Source organism: Ochotona princeps, chromosome 14 (genome assembly GCF_030435755.1).
Source record: "Ochotona princeps isolate mOchPri1 chromosome 14, mOchPri1.hap1, whole genome shotgun sequence".
Taxonomy (NCBI): domain Eukaryota; kingdom Metazoa; phylum Chordata; class Mammalia; order Lagomorpha; family Ochotonidae; genus Ochotona; species Ochotona princeps.
Genome location: NC_080845.1, coordinates 16,640,856 through 16,661,622, shown reverse-complemented (window position 1 = coordinate 16,661,622; position 20,767 = coordinate 16,640,856). Strand labels below are relative to the sequence as shown.

At 46.7% G+C, this 20,767-nt stretch overlaps 1 protein-coding gene across 5 annotated transcripts in view; it reads left to right on the top strand.

The window, feature by feature from the left end:
- The first annotated feature begins 338 nt into the window (after positions 1-338).
- Positions 339-20,767, top strand: part of ZNF618 (zinc finger protein 618) — a 155,732-nt gene continuing 135,303 nt past the window's right edge. For all 5 annotated transcript variants that reach the window (XM_058672374.1, XM_058672373.1, XM_058672372.1 and 2 more), the window contains exon 1: positions 339-580. In XM_058672374.1, the coding sequence (XP_058528357.1) occupies positions 548-580 (33 nt within the window). In that variant the 5' untranslated portion in view covers positions 339-547. The remainder of the gene's footprint in view (positions 581-20,767) is intronic.

The window sequence follows — 20,767 nt, the reverse complement described above, 5'->3', positions numbered from 1 at the left end:
AAGCCGGTTCCCCAAACTTTTCTCCCAACGTGCACTTGACATTTCCGAAGGGTTGGGGGCTGCGGGGCGCCGAGGGGGCGGGCTCGGGGGTGGGGGACGCGCACTGGGCAGGGCGCGGCGCGGGAAAGTTTGGGGGGCGGGCGCGCGGCGGCCCGGGGGGCTGGCGAGCGGGCGCGCCCCGGGGCCGGCCGGCTTTGTGTGCGACGCGGAGGCCGGCGGCGCAGAGGCCGAGGCCGAGGCCTGGAGCTCGCGGGCCGCGCGGCGCGGCGCGGCCCGGGGGCGGGCAGGGCGGCGGGGGGCGGCGGCGGCCCCGCGAGGGGCGGCTCGGCGGCGGCGGCGGCGGCGCGGCCGGAGCGGGCCGGGGGTGGGGGGTCCAGGGCCGGCGCCCCCCCCGCGCCCCCGCCCCCCCGGCCTGAGCGGGGCGGGCGGAGGAGGGAGCGGCGGCGGCGGTAGCGGCGGCGGCGGCGGCGGCGGCATTGTGCGCGCACCAGCAGCCCGGCCCGGGAGGAGCAGGACGCGCCGGGGCCGCCTCCTCCCGCACGGACCCATGAACCAGCCGGGCGGCGCGGCGGCTCCGCAGGTACGACTGGGGGCCGGGGGGTATGCACCGCGCGGGGGATTCAGGGGGACGGGGAGCTCGGGGCCGGTTGTGCTGCGCCACTTCATTGCAAGATTTGCAGAATGCAAAGTGCTTGGGCGCGTTTGCGGGCTTTTTGTGGGCGCAAACGGGAGGCTCGGGGTCCGGGGAGCACCCCCGAGGGCGCTGGCCGGTGTGAGGAAGGCGGGGGTGGCGAGGGGGCCGTAGCGGGCCCCTACCAGGCGCCCCCTCCAGCCCCGGGCTCGGACCGGAGCCCAGAAAACAAAGCGACGAGAGGACAGAGCAGCCATTTCAGTTTGGACAATTCACATTTTGCAAAAATGCAACCCCTTCCAGCTCTCCCCCCTCCCCCTCAAATTGGCAATTTCTCTCTGACCCTCTCTGCGCTCGGGGTCTCCGATGACCCCCCTCCCCGGAGACCTTTCCTTCAACCCCCCCCATCTTTGCAACAATCTTATTTTTTTAAGGCCATATTTCCCTTTCTCAATTTTTTTTTCTAATTTTTCTTCAAACGGTAGTTTTTTCCCATTAAAACAACGCCACCTAGAGGATACTATTTTGTAAATAAAAAAGAAATTAAAATTGAAAAGAAATATTTTTTATTTCTTATTTTTTCCAAACTTTGCACTGCAAGTCAGTGTGGGGTGAAGAGGTTCAGTTTTTTTTTCCTTTTTGGGAACTGAACTGTAAATTTTTTTCTTAGATCTTTCTAGGAGTGTGAGGACAGTTTTTTTTTTTTAATTTCTGAAGCCAAATCCAGATAATATGTAAATGAAAATTAAGCTGGAATTTGAATGAATTCAGTTCTTAAAGGTGAAAAAAAACAAGAAAACCTCCCAAAAGCAAAGTAAATTGGATTCCCCAACTCATTTTAGTTGGAGAAAAAAACTATTTGGAATGAGGAAAGGTGGGAAATTGTCGAGTTTAGGGAAAAGTGGGAGAATTGGCTTTATGAAGCAATTAGAAATTGTACTTCATTGTAATTTGCAACTTGTGTAGCTCAGCAGGCAAAAAAAAAAGATTAATTTCACCATTTGGCAATATTGAAAGTTTTTCTGTTTCCAAGAAGGAAGGAATTCAGAGGAAAATGCACCCTAAAATATTGCCATTGGACACACCCAAAATTATAATTTTTTTAAAAATTTGCATTTTTGTTTTACTAACTTTGAATCTCAAGATTCCCCAGAAATACAGAAACTGGAAAAGTTAGAGTGAAATTTTGTTTTTCTTTTTTCTTTTGCATTTGCTGGGTTTTGCGTGTGTGTGTGTGTGTGTGTGTGTGTGTTTTGTTTTGATGGAATCATTATGATTGTTTTCTGATTCTGTTTCCTGAAAGCTCTAGGCATTTCTTTTTTTGTTGTTGTTTTACCCAAAAATATCAGGAACCCTTTTTGAGCAATATTCAGTGGGGGGAAAAATGTGAATTCATACAGTCTATAAATTGAGTAGCCCACAGATTTGTAGGAGAGACCGCCATTAAAATAAGATATGCATAATTAACATTATTATGAAAAAACTAACAGTGGATTCGCAGAAGCTCATTTTTTATGACATGCAGTCGAATCAATTGATGAAGACAAGGGTGGCAGAAGCCTTGATAAGGAAGAAATTCTCCCTTCTCTGTCTCGTTCACTCTTCCAATTTGCAAAATTTGTTATTATTTTTTAAATCCAGATTGGTTCCAGGCCTCTTTGATTGTGATGTGGAGTAATTGGTAGTTCATTAACATTTGATATTTTTTAAAAAAAATTTGATTATTTTGAAGGTGGGGCAAAAATCCATTGGCCTTGATCATTTGAGGGGGGTGGTTGGTGACCAAAAAAAAAAAAAAAAGAAAAAAAGTCCCATAAATTTTACTGACTTAGCAAGAAAGAAAGATTGGAAAAAGGGGGAAGGCAAAGAGAATTCTGAATCCTAACCCTCTTTCCTGGTGGCAACATTTTGCTGAAGAAATGGGGTAGAACACCAACTTAGCTGATTTTAACAGCAAAATTATTTCTTTAAAAGCAAAAAAAAAAAAAAAAAAAAAAAAAAAATCAAACTACTAACAAAAGCCAAGCTGAAAGGCACTTGTATTCAGAATCTGGAAGCATAAGAGGCAACAGTATCTTCTGTGGATTTTTCTACTGTTAAATGGATCAGATGAAGGTGAAACAAAAAAAAAATTTTTTTCCACAAGGCAAACATTGACTCATTGAAATTTAACACACAAAAATAAGGTGTCTATCCAAAGGTGAAAGGTTCTTCGGGAGAAATTAATTTATGATTGAGCTTGCTGGGGATTTTAAGTTTAAAAAAAAATTGTAATTTTCAGGTTCAAAAGGAAAATATTGCTAATATTTGAATGGTGGGATCTTATATGTGATGAGTTCCCCGAGGCAAGGACAGGAAACCCCATATTGGTCTTGGAAGAGCTAATGGCCCCAGTTCATAGGTTTCCAACCCTGCTTTGTGGAAATTGGGATTTCTAAGGAGAATCTAACTCCGTGAAGCCTAGTTGACAGTGGCCAAGGTTTGACAATTCTCGTCATCGCCATTGCATTTGGGAGATTTTGTTTTTTTAGCAACAGAATCCTTCAGGGCTGACTGGTCATTTTGACATATTTGGAATAAGCTTTTTTTTTTTAAGTAGCATAATTAAAAAAAAATTTTCCTGTTAAATTATTTAGGGTGATGCCTAGGACGGTCAAGGAATTTATAATTTCCAAGAGGCTCTGGGGGCCTTAGGGGGCAGTAGGCCTGAGTTTAGCAGTAATGGAGGGGACTGGTGGCTCAGTGTAGGGGCCACTAAACACAAGTTCATGGTTATAGATAGCAGGTTATTTCTGTTACAAGGAACAAAAATATTGCAGCATATCCCTTTGTGTGGGTTGGATCTCCTGACATACAACTTTCCTTCCATTTTGCTGAAATTTGGTTATTTATGTCTTAAAGAAAACCCTCGGGTAGAAATTGAAAATCATCTTTGTTTTTATGGGCCTGCTCTTTTTTTTTTTTTTTTAAATTGGTTATTCTGGTCATGTTTGTTGTAAAGGAAATAGAGATGCATGATGGTCCAGCTGGGGGCGGGGCCAGCGTCCTTTTGTTTCTATTGGTGTCCTTCTCTGGATGGAGACCTGACTGGGCCTCTCCTCCCTCCCCTCCTGTTTTAAATGCCAGGGTGACCAGCAGGGAAGACAGCTAATTTTTATTGGTGCGTGTTTCTCTCTGTACTCTCTTACAAGACTGGGGAGAAGATCTGGCAAATTGGACTTGAGGGCTGATAATTTGTTGATGAGCTGAGTTATTTTGGTGAAAGATCATTTATATTCAGTTTCACAGTGGAGACTCTTATTACTTAATGTTTTGCTTCTCTGCCTAAGGAGTTTTTTTTCCCCTTCTAATAAGGTTTGAGATTTCAAGGGCCTGCTTTATAGCTTGACTTTGGACCAAGCTAGGACAAAGGGTTTGCTTATATTTTTCAACCCTGCGCAGAGGTGAACTTGAACAAGGGTTCTTGCTTATATGCAGAAGGGCAACAGCCAAGATGGCTGGTCAGTGTGAGGCTGACCTCTGCGTGGTCCTTGGAAACAAGCATCCCACGGCCTCTTGTGTTTGGGGACTAGAGCTTTCTAACCCCTGCTGGTTCAGATGCAATTTTCTTCCTCACCACTTTGTTGGGTTTTGATGAGATCTTCTGAGCCGTGTAGTACTTGATGCATGCAAGTGGTTTTCCGAGGTTGTCAGGTCCGTACTGTGCCAATGTTCTCTGATGTCTCCTCTCTGGTGGTGGGAAGAAGCGGCTGTGTCTGCATCCTCAGGAGCTCCAGCCCTCCCACAGTCTTGCTGTAGGACCTCTGGCAAATCACCTTTTCCCCTGGGAGCCTGGGTTTGTTGCTGCCTTTAGGAAATGAACATACTGTAACCCTCCAAAGGAAGTAACAAATGAGCTCCATTTGAAATTCTGTCTCAGTGGTTGGTTGGTTGTACCTGTCTGGAGTGCTGTGTTGCGAAGGATTCTGAGGCCACAGTCGGACCCCCATATTTTGGAGAGAGGGATGCAATGGACAAATAGCTAAGTAAATGAGGTGGGGCATACACCTCTTAATTATTATACCCGAGCTAGACCTTGAATTACAGTCCATTAATGGGGTTGTGAAATCAGCGTAGTGAATCACAATCAGCTCTTTTTTTAGATGAGTAAAATAGAAAACAACAAAAATAGCAGAGTTAGCATACAGGGTGCAGGTCAGTATCATCTCAGGAAACTTGCTTATTTGTGTTTGCAGGTGTGGAGTGGAGTTCTGCCTACAGGTGGCGCACCAAGGTCTCAAGGGATCAATGTCAGCTGGGCTGCCCTGCCCTCCCCATCCTCCCAGCCTGTTGCAGGGGGTCTGCGCTCCTTGCAGGTTCTGTTTTATCCTTTATTCCCTCAGTAGACTTGTAGGTGACCACAGGGAGACAGTTGTCACCTGGTTAGGTCTGCCCCAGGGCTACCTGTGAAGAAGGCTCAGCTGCATGGGCAGTGAGTGCCACCCGCAGCGCGCAGGCCTTGGTTTGGCTGGAAGGACAGGTGCTGGCTTGTAGGCACTCTCTTTGCTGAGTCTGCCTCGAATTCCTGGAGAAGTGGAAGGTGTTGTGGCTTCCCCGTCTGGGTGGCAAGTGCAGTGCCCACTTTGGCTTGAAATGGCCAAGCTTTAATGGGCTTGGAGAGTATTCCTATAAGGGCTGAATTTAATCAGGTTCATTATGTGTGCCTACAGTTTTTTTGATGGATACACTTCCTTCAAAACTCTGGAATTGGCTTTTTAAAAAGGCATTTGAAAGGCAGATTTACAGAGGGAAGGAGGGTGGTAGAGAGAGAAAGAGACACGACAGACCTTCCATCTGCTGGCTCATTTCCCATGTGGCCACAACAGTTAGGTATGAGTCAAGTTGAAGCCATGAAACAGGAACTCTGCATCCCTTACATGGGTGGCAGGAGCCCACCTAGTTGGATCATTTGCTGCTGCTGCTCTCCCAGGTACATCAGTAGGGAGCTGGATCAGAAGTGGAGCAACTGGGGCTTGGAACCCGCACCTGAATGGGATGTGATGACACAGGCAGTGGCAGCCCTGCAATGCAGTGCCAACCCTTAGAGCTCCTCTTAGTCTCTGCTCCTTTTGAATGCGTCAGCCCAGCAGTATCCAACAGTAATATAATTCAAGTGGCATAATGCAAGCCATGTACATAATTCTTAATTTCCTAGTAGTATATTAAAAAAGAGAAACAGGTGACATTGATTTTAATAATACAGTTTATTTAAAACAGAGTGTCCACGATACTGACATTTCCATATGCCAACCATATAAAGATTATTAATGTGGCTTGTTGCATTCTTGTTGAAGGAGGGGTTAAGTCTTAGAGGTCCCATGCGTATTTTCTTCCCTCTAGCTCATCTGAGTTCTGAGTGGCCATGTTTCCCATGCTCCGTAGCCATGCATGGCTAGTGGCTACTGTCGCAGATGGCGCCAGGCCAGACCGATGTTCTGTTGGTTATTGTTGCTGGTAAGCCTCAAGTCAGCAGTGGCTTCCAGGTCTCTTGGTTTTGCTGGTGGGACTTCCCGAATTCTGTCTGCTGCCAGGCATCTTACTTAGCTTGCAGTGGTGATGGGCTTTGCCCATTCAGTCCCTCCTGGCCCCTGGGGTCCAGCTTTCCTGGCTTATTTGTCCCAGAGGAACCTTTTGCCCCAACTCTGTGTTGAAATTGATGTATGATGGTTGCCACTTGTAAAATGATGCTGTATGCTGTTGAGGACACGATCCAGGACCTGAGAGAAGGTTGAAGATCTAAGAAGATGGCAGTGCTTGGGGTGGGGATTGGGGGTCCCAGGGAAGGGAGGAGCTCAGAGAGAAGAGATGGTCTGTCAGTGAAATCTGTTTCTGACCCTGAGAAAGCCTCCCCAGAATAGGCTTCCATCAGACTCAGGGACTGGCTGGCATCCTCCCCTGCAGACAAAAGGGAAAGTTGGACTGGAGATTGGCCAGACCAGAGTTTTAAATCCAGCCTCATAGCATGGTGAGCTTTGGGTTGCTTTGAGAGAGTCACTTCTGATTTAGGAACCGTACCTTCTGCATCAGGAAAGGCAGCTGTGGTGGGGAGGTGGATGATGATCCTGACCTGGAGAGGGTGTTTGAGGATGAAATGGAGTGAAAGCACCCGGCCTGGCTGAGGTTGTTAGAAGGGGGCAACACATGCTACCCCTACAGGTTGAGTCCCGCTGACGACATGTTTGCTACTCTGGTTGTTGCTTTAAAGCAGACTGGGATGTGACTTGGTCAGAGTGTTCTCCTTGCTTTCATTCCAGGGGTGCTTTAGCTCCTTGGACTATTTGTGGATTTGTTTCTGAGCCCTTAAGAGGTAAACTGTGCACCTTTGAGGTGCTTCACATGCTGGATATCCACCCTCACGTCCCTTTAGGATCAGCTGTATTTGCTTTTTCTGCAGAGCGCAGACCCACCTCCCCAGGTGGAGTTAATTCCTCTGTGCCCCCCTCCGGGTACTTCCCCAACTCTGTGGGTCCATAGATGATAGAGCTGGTGGTTTGCTCTCTGCTTCTCCAGCCCATTTGTGGGTTCTGTAATGGTGGAGCTCATGGGTTCTTTATTTTAGGGTCTGGCACAGAGCAGCAACTCAGTGTGTGCTTGGTGACTTTGCCCAGATCCGTGGGATTTGAGTCTAGTGAACAGCAGGTGACCAACTTGGCTTTGGCTACTTGTGGCCAAAGCAGCATCCTATGAGGGACACATGGCCCTTTTCCTTAAGCTCCCCATGAAGTAGTCTCTTGGAATAGTGAGTGCATGAGGGTCCTTCGATGGGAAGATGTTCCTTGACTTGATGTGCCTTAAAGTTCCTCTGACGGCTTTTAGCCCTACCTTACTCACTCTTGTAAAGTATGTCTTTGAGATACCAGGGGGTGGCCTCTGGAGGCATCATTCTGGTGGCTGATTTGCATGGGTAGTGAAGCAGGCACTGAGTTCCTGAGGCTGTAGGAGGGCCCTTGCCGTGCCCAGTGTCTGTGTGAGGAGCTGGGTCCTTTTAGCCAGGCACACAGGAATTGGACTTAGGGGGCTCCTTGTTAAGCTCATGAACCCATAGATGTCTTAACTTGAAGTACACAGGAGTGTGAGTTGGTGTTCACTCTGACTCCAACTTTTTGTTTAGATTCTGGCTTGTAGATGCCAGACTTAAATTGAGATCATTCTGTTTTGTGTTTCCTGCAAATTTTATACATCATGGTCATTTTTTGAAGATTTTATTTATTTTTTATTGCTAAGTCTGATATATATGTAGAGAGAGGAGGAGAGAGAGAGGAAGATCATCTGTCTGTTGATTCAGTCCCCAAGCGACTGCGGTCGCCAGAGCTGTGCCAATCCGAAGCCAGGAGCCTGAAGCCTCTTCCGAGTCTCCCACATGGGTGCAGGGTCCCAAGGCTTTGGGCCATCCTCGACTACTTTCCCAGGATTAGAACTGGTGCCCATGTGGGATCCTGGCATGTTCAAGGTGAGGACTTTAGCCACTAGGCCACCACAACAGGCCCATCATGGTCATTTTTAACACTGAATGGCCCTGGTCAACAGGTGAACTCAGGCTCAATGTAAGGTAGACCATTAAGTCCTCAGTGTTGATGCTCTCACACTTCCATATTTCTGAAATGGGCGTGTACCTTGTAGTTCATTTAGGGAATGGTTTCCAAACTGTCCTATTTGTGTGTATGTGTGCGCATAAAAGCTGTTTAAAACAAAACAAAAAAAATGTTGGTGCATCTCCTGGCCTCAGACATCCTATTGTTGTGGGACTGTTGTTGTTGGTGTGGACTGTGAGCTCAGGGAATTCCACACTTCACTCTGAGCTCTCTCATCCCTGGACCTGGCTTCTCCACTGTTACAGTGAGGGTGGACTTCTCTGTGGGAAGGCACCTGTCACTCTGACTGTGCACCCATCTCCAGCCGCATCTTTGGTGGTTTTGCAGTGGTTTCTCCTCTGAAAGGTGTGCATTTCCAGGACGAGGGAACGATGGACCTGTCAGTGGGTGGTCCCTTCTGCACAGCCACCTGATGAGCTCTTTTACCAGTGGCAGAAGCCCAGGGGCAGAGAAAGCAGATCAAAGTGGGAGACACATCTTTGTTCCTACTCCCTTGATTTTTTTTGTCTTGTTTGGCAGTGTATCTCATTTCCCTGCACCTTATTTCCATACCTGGGAAGCAGGGCTGATCCCACTATTGATGGTGACGATAAGGGTGAGAGTGGCGCACAGGGTTCTTGGGAAGGTTAGGAGCCATGTGAGAGGGAGGCTTGGTCAAGGGCTTTCCACTTGCAGCCTGTTCTTTGTATATAACCTAGTCCAGGGTCATTAGATGCGTAACGTACCTGCTGCCACTCGCCTTTGGGAAGCCTGTGGTGCGCAGCCCTCATCCGTCATGGCACTCTTTGCCATTGAGCCTGGCCAATGAATGGGCTGGGAGTGCGATACCCATAGTATACTGACTGAGTCTGTTGAGACATGAAATCAACTTTTTCTCCCTGATCTAGCTCCCTCTCCCTCCCTGACATGTACGTGTGTGTGTGTGTGTGTGTGTGTGTATGTGTGTGTGTACACGTGCACACACCCAGAAACAGGCAGGAAGGGGGCTGACTTGCCAAGACTTCAGTGAGCAGGCCAAAGTGAACCCAAAAGCCTCAGATTTCTTAATTTCTCAACTGCTGCTTCTGCTGCTATATGCACATACACTGCGTCAAAAGGAATTAAAATTAATTTGGTCTTGAGAAATAGGGAGAGAATCCTGACTCCTCCCTTCCTTGTTATAATTAGATCCCCTTGGGGCTGTCATCAAAGCAGGCCTGGATGACCTGCTTCCCTGCCTGTTCCTGCAGTGATCAGCTTTCAAAAGGGAGATGCTGGGGGCCGGGCGGGTGTGTGGGGCACAGGGGCGAGCCGGGCCCTGGGGTTTCTGGATGAAGGTGCTGGTTTGCCGCCTACATACATACCCTTAGGCCCATGGCGGGGCTCCTTGGGATCCCTGGGTCCTTATGCGTTTTCATTTGTGTGTGTGCTAAATGGGTTGGTCAGCATCCTTCACTCTAAGTGGAAGGAAACCACAAGTTTGGAAATGGGGTTTGAACTGTGGAGCCCTGCACATGTGTTAATTTTGCGATACATGTTAATTTTTATAATTGTACAAATCTGGTGTTTAATGCTGTGTGGAGTCACTTGTGGGCATGTTGGGTAAACTTGAGTCCCAGGCCAGATTGGTCAGCCCAGGGTGATGAATGGAACCCTTAACTTGTCCCATTTTCTTGGCCAACCTAAAGTTTAGAAAGCTTGGAATTGAGTCTGGCCTCTCCTGTCACTTGCAGTGCCCATTCTTCTCCTTTTTCAGTCTTGCATGCAGCTGTCCCAGCTTTGAAACACCGTGGGATACCAGCCTCTGCTTATTCATCTGTGAAGTGGGAAGACAGTCGATTCTGAGGCCCCACTGAGTTTCCTGCAAGAACCCTATGAGTTAACTGACTCAAAAGTGCTTCGTAAACAGCCGAGCACTGGAGGCACACATTGGTGACAACTCCTTTTCTTAAAAAGGAAAGGAGGGAGGCTGAGGTGAGGATGGTATTGAGTCGACAGAAAAATGATATAAATATTTTGGCTGACAAAGCAGAATGAGGCCTCATCTATAAGCTACAGAGAATAAATGGAGTAAGGTGATGCCTGGCTTCCCAGTCTACTGTAGGAAACATGGTATAAAATTGCTTTCTAGTGAAGCCAGGGGCTGGACCTTGGGTCCCCCAAAGGCCAGTCCCAGTCATGAGTGGGAGGCCAGGGAGGAGTGAAGTCCAAACTCCCACCCACGGTGAAAGCATGATTCCTGCCAAATGAAGGAGCTTCCCCCACCCCCTCCAGGCTCAGCAAACTCCAGGCTTGTAGTTCGCTGTAGCAGGCAAAGTCAAAAGCTATTTTGGCTTACTCGGTGGATGGATTATTGTCCAGGACAGCAAGCCCGAGGAGCTGGCTGTTCTGCTTCCCAGCTCTCAGTCCTGCCGGACCAGTTCCCAGTCAGCCCAACATTTTTGTGGAAAATTGGTGGCGTGAGGGTGGGAACTTCATTCCGGTGAAATTGTGGTGAGAGAGTTTGTGTTTTGCTGTGTTTGGAGCTCAAGGTTCTGTAAACCATGTGGACATGCTCAGGGCCCTGGGAATGCCTGAAGAGAATAGGCACAGATATTTTTGGATGCTGCGGATATTTCCTTTTTTTAAAAATTTTATCATCTGGGAAAAATAACTGGAAAAATTACAAGTGTGTTTATATGAGTATTTCTTAGGAATGCATGCTGGGGAAAGCAGAAAGTGAAAGTGATCTGAAATAAAACAAACTGGCCAACAGCGAGGCCTTGGGAAAGGGAAACTGTGCTAGGGTGCCATCAACTGTAGGTGGGAGTTGCAAGAGGCAGCTCCTCTGATTGACAAGTCTAGGGCTAGGCATTATCTGATGCTGTGCCTGCAGTGCACACTGGCACACATGGCTTTTGAGCCATTGAAATGGCTGGATCATGTAAAAGATCAGAGACATAATTCCTGAATATTGGTCACACAGGCTGAAATGGTAATATTTTCTGGATTGGGTTAAATAAGATGCCGTATTAAAATTAATTTCATGATTTTGTTTTCCTTTTTTTTTTTCTTCACATTCTGGCTCTGAGGAAATGTGAGGATACCTACCTGGCTCAGGTGCTATTGCTTCTGCTGGCCTCTGGTGTGCTGCTCTGGGCTGTCATGCTCTCTGCTAGAGCTAAGGAAACTACAGAGAGGGAGTTGGGACTTGCTCAGGGTCACACAGTAGCTCAGGTGGCACCGAGGCTGGCATGGGACTGAGATGGTGAAGTTATGGTGTCGTAGGCACTGGCACTCAGGCTGGCATGGGACTGAGATGGTGAGGTTGTGGTGTCGTAGGCACTGGCACTCAGGCTGGCATGGGACTGAGATGGTGAGGTTGTGTTGTAGGCACTGGCCTGTTTAGAATGCAGGGAATAGGGCCCGGCGGTGTGGCCTAGAGGCTAAAGTCCTAGCTTTGAACGCCCCACGATCCCATCCAGGCAGCTCCACTGCCCATCCAGCTCCCTGCTTGTGGCCTGGGAAAGCAGTTGAGGACGGCCCAAGGATTTGGGACACTGCACCCGCGTGGGAGACCCGGAAGAGGTTCCAGGTTCCCGGCTTCGGATCAGCGCGCATCGGCCCGTTGTGGCTCACTTGGGGAGTGAATCATCAGACGGAAGATCTTCCTCTCTGTCTCTCCTTCTCTCTGTATATCTGACTTTGCAATAAAATAAATAAATCTTAAAAAAAAAAAAAGAATGCAGGGAATAGTGGGAGTTTATGAGGGGGTGGGGGAGGGAGGGAGACACCCTCACCCCCCACCCCCACAGAGACTAGAAAGTTGGGGGAAAGATCAAATCGTTCCACCTTGCATCCCAGATGATTTGGAAGAAGGTAAGTCCAATGAGCAGGGCAAAAGTGAACCTTAGAGGTAACCTGGATGCTGTCTCCACCTGCCAGGATCCTCCATACCTTGTTAGCCTTTGAGTTTGGACTGGAGTCTGTTTGAATCAAAAGCTGCTTTGGGCATAGAGACCCAGATCACCTATTTGGAAGCTGTGCTTTGGCAAGTGAATGAGTCTGTCCACTGTAACGACTTGGGTAGCAAGGCTTTCGGAAGAATCCTTCTCCCCACTGCCCAGGGCATCTGCCCCAGGTAGCTGGCAGAGCCGTTGGCCCAAGGTGAGGTTGAATTTACTTTTGGCCTGGTTCAGAGACAATGCAGGTGAGAACCGTGGCATCTCTCACTTTCCACTGCTTTACATTATCCTTTCCCCTCTCACTTTATCCTGCTCTTGGTGTTTGGAGAGGAGTTTGAGCCATGTGGTGGAAACTCAGCTCTACAAGGTTTTATTTTTGATCAGAAACTTTTTCTGTCCAAAGGCAAAATCATGTAGCATTCTGCTGTCTCTTGCTATGTTTTTGTGCACTGGATGTTTTCGCCTTTGAGGGATCATCAGGGCACGCTGATGCAGTGCCTACCCTGTGCCCAGCAGTTGGCCGTGAGCGGTTCATGTCTGTTAGCTCATTGAGTACAGTTACTCTAAAAAGTAGGGGTTCTTTGTTTCTAATAAGAGGGTGTTGAGTCCAGAGGTGAAAGAAGTTGCCCAAGGTTGTGTAGGGGAAGTTGCATTGAAATGCAAGTGGACCCTCACAACTGCCCTGGGGGGCTATAGGCTCTGGTCTCCCATTGTAAAGCTGGTGAAGGTGCCAACATTACAGGATGTGGAGTTGGTGAGTGGGTTGGGCTTGAAGCCAGGCCTTGAAACACTGCTGCAAATGCCTCACCCTGACTCTGGCGGGTCCTTCTGTACAGTGGGGTTGCAGGCAGCTGCTGCCCCCTTCTGTGTGGCTGGGGCCTGGGGACCCCAGGATCCCCTGGAGTTTTTGCAGCCTGCAGGTTGTGTGTTCCTGTGCACAAAACCCTTTAATATGGCGTTTGAAAACAGTTGCAGAAGGTTTGCTGTAATTAATTACATTTGACATACTTGGAACTGGGGCCTCCCAGATTCCAAATGCAAATTTATGCCCAGACAGATGTAAGGTACGTTTGGAGCCAAGAGCTCTGGCATGTCCCAGCCGGGGCCTGCAACATCATGTTGCCCTAATGGTACCCCACCAGACAGTGAGGGGGATTAGGACCTAACCCACAGAGGACCTGGAAGAGAAATAGCCCTGGGCTCAGGACTAGTCTATAGTCTGAGGTAAGTTCATTTTATTTTTGGACTTCAGTTCCCCCATTCAGTATCCCCATTCGTTAAGGGATGGGCTAAGAGGTTTTAGGAGACGTGAACTGTGAGGCATTCATCAGCAGTGAGTCAGAATCGCGGAGCTCAGAGTGCCAGCTCTGGAGTCAGGCAACCAAGGTAAGAGGGGCTGGCACCAGCTGGTTCAGCAGGAAGCCATGGGAACAGACAGGAGGTGTGCAAAACAGATGGGGCATCTGGTACAAGAGGGTGCTGGCTTCTGGGGCTCCTGGGTGGCATTCTTCCAGTCCATCTTCCCACGCATCATCACCTCACTGTGTTAGCTGACTATTGTCCTCTGAGAGGCCATCCCAACATTTAGTGGCTTGAAGCAACTGTCCTTTTTGGTTTCTCATGGTTTCTGGGGATCAAGCATGGTGGAGTGGCTTGGTTGGTGGGTTCTGGCTCATGGTGTGTCTGTGGTTGAGGTCACACAGTAGCTAAGGCTAGGTTGTCTTCAAGGCTTCTCCGCTGTCATGTTTGGAGTGAAGATTTTGAAGCCTCAATTAGCCGAGCTGCTCTGGGCATCTCCTCCTCCCTGTGTGTCTCCAGCGTGGAAGTGTCATACATGGCCTAATTTTAACAAAAGTTGTATTTGCTTATTTATGAGAGAGGTAGTGGGCAAACATGAGAGAACACCTACTGATATACTTCCCAGTGTCTGTAGTGGGGCCAGGGCTGGGTCATGCTCAGCTTGGAGCCAGGCGCTCAATCCAGGTCTTCCTCTTGAGTGGCAGAAACTTAATTACTTGAGCAGTCAGTTGCTGCAGTGTTTATTAGCAGGAGGCTGGGTTCAGGAGCCAAATCTGGGATGACAACCTAGGCACCGCAGTGTAGTAGCTGATTCCTTCACTGCCAGACTACACACTTGCCCTATGGCCAAACTTCCTATGTAGCATTTAGAAGTTCTCTGGGCATGAGAGGCAGTTGGGGGTGGGGGAAACAGTCAGGCAGCAGCATCTTGTAGGAAACAGCCTCCAAAATCATGCAGCATAGCTTCACCTCGTTCTGGTGAATGTAGTTACAAACGTGTGCCCCAGTTCAAAGGGAGGGAATCAAGATTGTATTGAGCGTGGAGAATGGAGTGTATATTGGTGTGGCTATTTTTAGGAAGTGAAGACTGCCATGCTGTCCATTGGTCAGTCTGTGTAGCTGCTTACCTGTCTCCATTTGTCAGTCCATCCATCCCTCTACCCGCCCACCCATTCTGTCTTTCCATCCTCCAGATGTTTCTTCTCCCATGTGGCTATTTGTTCATGTATCTGTCCCATTCAGTTACCCAACAGGTTTTGAGCACCTGATATATGCTGAGTACAATGAAGACTTTCAATAATGAGCTCAAAGTGGGAATGGGACTAGTATTTATTGAAAAGCTCTCAGTATCAGTCTTTTTATCCTCAAAACAACTCCATGACATAGAATTATTATGTCTTCTATGTTAGAGGGAGGAAAACAAGGGCACAAAGAAACTAAGTGACTTTTCCAAGGTCATTTAGCAAATTAATATCAGGGTCAGGCCTTGAACTCAAGACTTCTACTGTCCCAGCCTTCCTGTCCCAGCAGAGAAGGTGGGGCTACCTTCTAGCTTTTCAGTGTGAAATCTCTTTCCAAGATTCCTCATTTTTGTGTTTTTTTTTCCCCTGTGAAATAGATTTTTTCTTCTGACCATAAAAGTAACATGTTCATTACAGAAATATTCATGCAAGACAGAAAAATAGGAGGATTATTCTTTTTAAAAATCCTCTGAATTCCTGAGATAACCACTGTTTGCATTTTGATGAATGTTAGTCAAGTCATTTCTACATCTTTAAGTATATATGATTACAGTTTTACGCAAATGGGATTATATTCTACATGCTGTTCTGTAGCTTGCCTTGTTTGCTTTTAAACTCAGAGATGCTTTTCAGCGTTGGTGAACCCAGATTTTTACCATTACTGGGCTGACTACTCTGTATTTCCATTGCATGTCCATCCCCAAATTCAGAGTCTTCTTGGATTTTGGTGATTTCCAATTTATCCTTATTGTAAGCCACCCTGTGAGAAGCTTCTTTTTACCTGCAGTTTTGTGCCTGTGTGGTAGTTCCCTGAAGCTGATGGCTGGGCCACGGGGAAGTTACATTCTGCCCATCTATAGAATTTTCTAGATATCTTCAGAAGCAGAATATCCATTTACATTTTTTGAAGTTTTTTTTTTTTTTTATTGGAAAGGCAGATACACAGAGAGAAGGAAAGACAGAGAGGAAGATCTTCTGTCTGATGATTCACTCCCCAAGTGACCAAAACGGGCGGTGCTGTGCTGATTCGAAGCCAGGAGCCAGGAACCTCCTCCAGGTCTCCCACACGGGTGCAGGGTCCCAAGGCTTTGGGCCATCCTCGACTACTTTCCCAGGCCACAAGCAGGGAGCTGGATGGGCAGTGGAGCTGCCGGGATTAGAACCGCCGCCCATATGGGATCCCGGCATGTTCAAGGTGAGGACCTTAGCCACTAGGCCACCACATCGGGCCCCCCGTTTACATTTTTAAAAAGTATTTAGTTATTTTTCTCGGAAAGGCAGATTTACAGAGACAGTAGGAGTCAGAGAGAAATATCTTCCATCCACTGTTCACTCCCCAAACGACCTCCACAGCTGGAGCTGAGTTGATCCAAAACTGGAAGCCAGGAGCTTCTTCTGGGTCTCTTGTACAGGTGCAGGGTCCCAAAGCTTTGGGGCATCCTCTGTTGCTTTCCCAGGCCACAAGCAGAGAGCTTTAAGCGAGTTGGAGCAGCCAAGGCTAGAACTGGTACCTATTTGGATGCTATCACTGGCAGGCAAAGGATTAGCTAGTTGAGCCATCATACTATTAGCTAGTTGAGCCATCATACCATCTGCATTTTTAATAAGACATATTTATGTATTTGAAAGTCAATTACAGAGAAAGGAAGAGACAGAGATCTTCCATTTACCGAGTCCCTCCTCAAATGGCAGCAGCGGTTAGAGCTGGGCAGGTAAGAAGGCAGATGCCAGGAGGTTCCTCTGGGTCATGCACATTGGTGGGGGGCCCAAGCACTATGGACCTCTTTCTCTGCCTTCCCAGGCTTGTTGTCAGGGCTGGATCAAGACTAGAGCAGTTGGGACTCAAACCAGTGTCTTACAGGGTGCCAGCATGGAAAGCGCTGGCTTTACCCACTGTTCCACACTGATGGCCCCTCCATTTGCGTTTCTACTAGGAGAGATATATTTCCACTGGCTATCTTGGTATTGCCAGTAGTTTTTGTCTTTGATAACCTCATGGACAAACTAAAGAAGGGGAGGCGCTTTTATTTTTATTGGCCGTTTGCATGTCTCCTTTTCTGAACTGCCAGTTAATATTTTGCCCATTTCTTTCTGTTGTGGTGTCTGTACCTTGAAACATGTTTTAAAAGCAGTTTGGATTTTAGAGATACTGATTGTGATTTTGATTGCAGCTTTTGCTTTCTATGCATTTAAAAATAATCTGGTTAATGTGATTTAGTGACATCATAGGTAGTTGGGTAAAATGTTTACCTTTACAAATATTTACACTTTTATGTTTTAGATTCCTTTGGGTAGTGTGTGTGTGTGTGTGTGTGTGTGTGTGTGTGTTTCTTAAAAAGATCTGCCTACATGGAAAATTGTTGTTGAAAATAACAATTTGGTAAGCTACAAAATGGCATTTGATACTTACAAATCAGATACATCTGATAAAGGGTTAACATCTAGACTGTGTGAAGTGTGCCTCCAGATCAATAACTAAAAGGCCAGGAAAGTTTACTGAAAAGTGGGCAATAGACTGAATAGACATTTCTCAAAGAAAAAGTAGAAATGAACGACAAATGTATGATGGAAAGGTTCTCTTTGTCACCAGTCACTCATGCATCGTAGTTCAGAACAACAATGTTATGTCAACCCCACGCTATTCATGTGGCAATTATGACAAAAATGAAAAAAGCAAGTGTTGGTGAAGATGTGAAGAAATTGGAACACAGCTGTTGGCGCAGCTGCAATGGAAAACAGAATGTTGGAACCTTGAAAAAATGAAGATCAAGTATACAGCTGAGACGAATCAAACTATGATCTCAAAGGTGAGATTTGTATGTCACTGTTTTTCACAGTAGCCAGAAGGTGGAAGTAACTCAGGTGTCCCCTGACAGAGAAATGGGTCAACACAAGATGGCCTATGAATATGGGATACGTTGAAAATATCAGATGTATAAACATTAGCTATTACTCAGCCTTCACAAGTCGACTGTAGTATGGATGGACCTTGTGGAATGACACAGACTACGTGATGGCTCCCTGAGGTATCCAAGAAGCCGTAACAAGGTGACTGCCAGGGACTAGGGGAAAAGGGAAAGGCAAATTGTTTACTGGGTATACTTGAGTAGATAGATTTTGTAAGATAGAAACCTCCTAGGGACTTGTTCAGAATTGTGGCTATACTTAACACTAGTGGATTGTTCCTTTAAAAATAGGCAAGATGGTATGGTGCAAGGAAAAAGTTAAACATTTACATAGCCTCACAAATCCAAGTGTCTCCCAGGAATACGCACACCACAGATGCATACTGTGCCTGTATACTGTGCAGTATGTGCATGAGTGCTCATAGTAGAATTGTTTATAATGTGAAATGCCTAGACACAAACAAAAATCAGAATTTCTACAAAGATATGGCCCTGTTTCAGCTTTTATGCCTGTTGTCTCCAGGAGCTACATCCAGGAGTCTCATATGGGTGTAGCAGGTGCCCAGACACTTGGGCCATCTCCTGAACCTCTCCCAGTCACATTAGCAGGGAGCTGGATTGGAAGTGGCACAGCGGGGCTCTGAACTGGTACCCAGTTGAGATGCCAGTGTTGCAGGTGGTGGTTTATGTGCTACACCACAGTGCAGCCCCCCAGATTTTGTTTTCTTGAGGAGGATTTACATGGTTTGTCCCGTCTGGGGTATATTTGGTTCACATGACTGATACTGAGATCTCTATTTTTTCCAGTTGATGAGCTACTTGCTGTAACACTAATAATAGAAGAATCCATCTTTTGTCTTCTATTACAGATGCCATCATTATCTTCTGTATGCTTAGTTCTATTTCTGGATGCTTTGTTGTGTTCCCTTGATGGACAGGTATCACACTGTTTTAATTTGATCACTTGAAAATAAATGTTAACGTTGGAATCAAGCCTTTGGAGTAGACTTTGGGAAGTCACATGTGTGTCACTATTATTGATGCTCAGCGGGGTCCCTCCTCGGGGCAGGTTCACCTTGCCTCCAGAGGGCAGTCAGGGCCGTTCTGTGTAAAGAAAACTGGGGGTCCCTGAGGGGAGGTAGCATGCTGTAGGGAACGGCAGAGGGGAGAGAAGAGCCTGACTGTGTCCAACCCCAAAGCCTGTGGATTCTTTGATCAACATGCTGTCTAATGTATATGTGGTTATCTGGGGGGCATTTTAGTGCTTGGCGTGGTGTGGTGCTAGTGCTTGCTTGTCGACGTGAATGGGAAACGATGATCTTGGCTTTTCTGAGACAATTCTCTGACTTGCAAGTTAATATATGCTGAGATTTATTTTAGTAAGGTAATTTTTAAATGGCTCATCAAATGGTATTATAGAGGAATCAGGAAGTAGGGGGACTCAAAAGGTTACCCTAAATAAATTTCAGACGTCTGGTATTCACCATCAATATTTTGGTGTGTTTCCTTCTAGTTATTCTTTTTTTTTTTTAAGATTTATTCATTTTATTACAGCCAGATATACACAGAGGAGGAGAGACAGAGAGGAAGATCCTCCGTCCGATGATTCACTCCCCAAGTGAGCCGCAACGGGCCGGTGCGCGCTGATCCGAAGCCGGGAACCTGGAACCTCCTCCGGGTCTCCCACACGGGTGCAGGGTCCCAAATCCTTGGGCCGTCCTCAACTGCCTTCCCAGGCCACGAGTAGGGAGCCGGATGGGAAGTGGAGCTGCCGGGACCAGAACCGGCGTCCATATGGGATCCCGGGGCTTTCAAGGCGAGGACTTTAGCCACTAGGCCACGCCGCCGCTGGGCCCTCCTTCTAGTTATTCTATAAGCACATTTTTATTATGTAAATCACAATGTATTAAAGTTTGGAATCTGTGTTTTCCTTCTCCCATCTTTATCTGTTTAGCTAAATGAAACTAATAGTCATGGTTTTCAAGACTACATCATGTTTGTGTAAGAGAATGAACGTAGTTTATGTAGAACATGCTCTGTGGTTGGACATTTAGGTTGGTTCTAACTTTTTGCTATTTTTAAGTTTGTTTATTTGAAAATCAGATTGCAGAGAGTGAGGGAGAGGCAGAGGGAGAACTCTTACATTTTCGGTAGCCGTCCAGGTTGGCCTAGGCTGAAGCCAAGAGGTTTATCCAAGGCCCTCACGTGAGTGCAAGGGCCCAAATACTTGGGGCCCCTTCGGCTGCTTTCCCAGGAGCATTAGCAGGAAGCTGGATTGAAAGTAGAGCAGCTGGGACTTGAACTGGTGCCATTTGGATGTAGGTGTCACAGGTGACAGCCTCACATGTTGCACCACCATGCCAGCCCCGTAACCTTATTAAAAAAATACTGTAATGAATGTATCCATATTTAAAATATTCCGGTATGTAAAAGCCATCTCCTTTTGCTGTATTTCCAGACAGATGAGTCAAGGGTAGATAAGTAGTTTTAATACATTTCCCTCATTCCTCTTCCTCTTTTCTGGCATTCTGCTTTGGGAGCATTGATTTGGAAAGGAAATATGATACATTCTGTAGGAAAATGTTTCCTTGATGTTATTATTTATATGTAAACCCCCATATGCCTGGCTTTCAAGATATTTTTTGTGACAAAGGAAACTTGTTTTTAAATTCCGTTTCTTATTACCTTTGTCTATGTAGAAAGGACAAGACTACTTCCATACCTCTTTAAGGTGATCTCCATTAATTTCGTATCTGTTTTTGCATTATTTATGCAAATAAATTTCCAGTGAATTATATTTAATCTTGCATTTTGTTGCCCACCAAGTTCTAATAAGTAGTTTTCCTGTATTTATGCTGACAGCTCAGTTTTGGATTCGAACCCTTTGTCTTCCACGATATGAAACTTCATCTGTGTTCATCTGTCCACGTGACCATCTATTATATATTGCGGGTGTCAGTTCTTGATGGGTGTCCATCTGCAGTACGCTCTAGACAATTACAGTTCAAGTGCCCAGTGATTGCTTGCCAGACGTTGTAAAGGGAAAGATGAATGCTGGAAAGAGGGAATCCAGAGAAGCTCTCTGGGGGATGTGGCATTGGAGGTTGAACTTGTATTTGAGACTGTAGTTGCATTC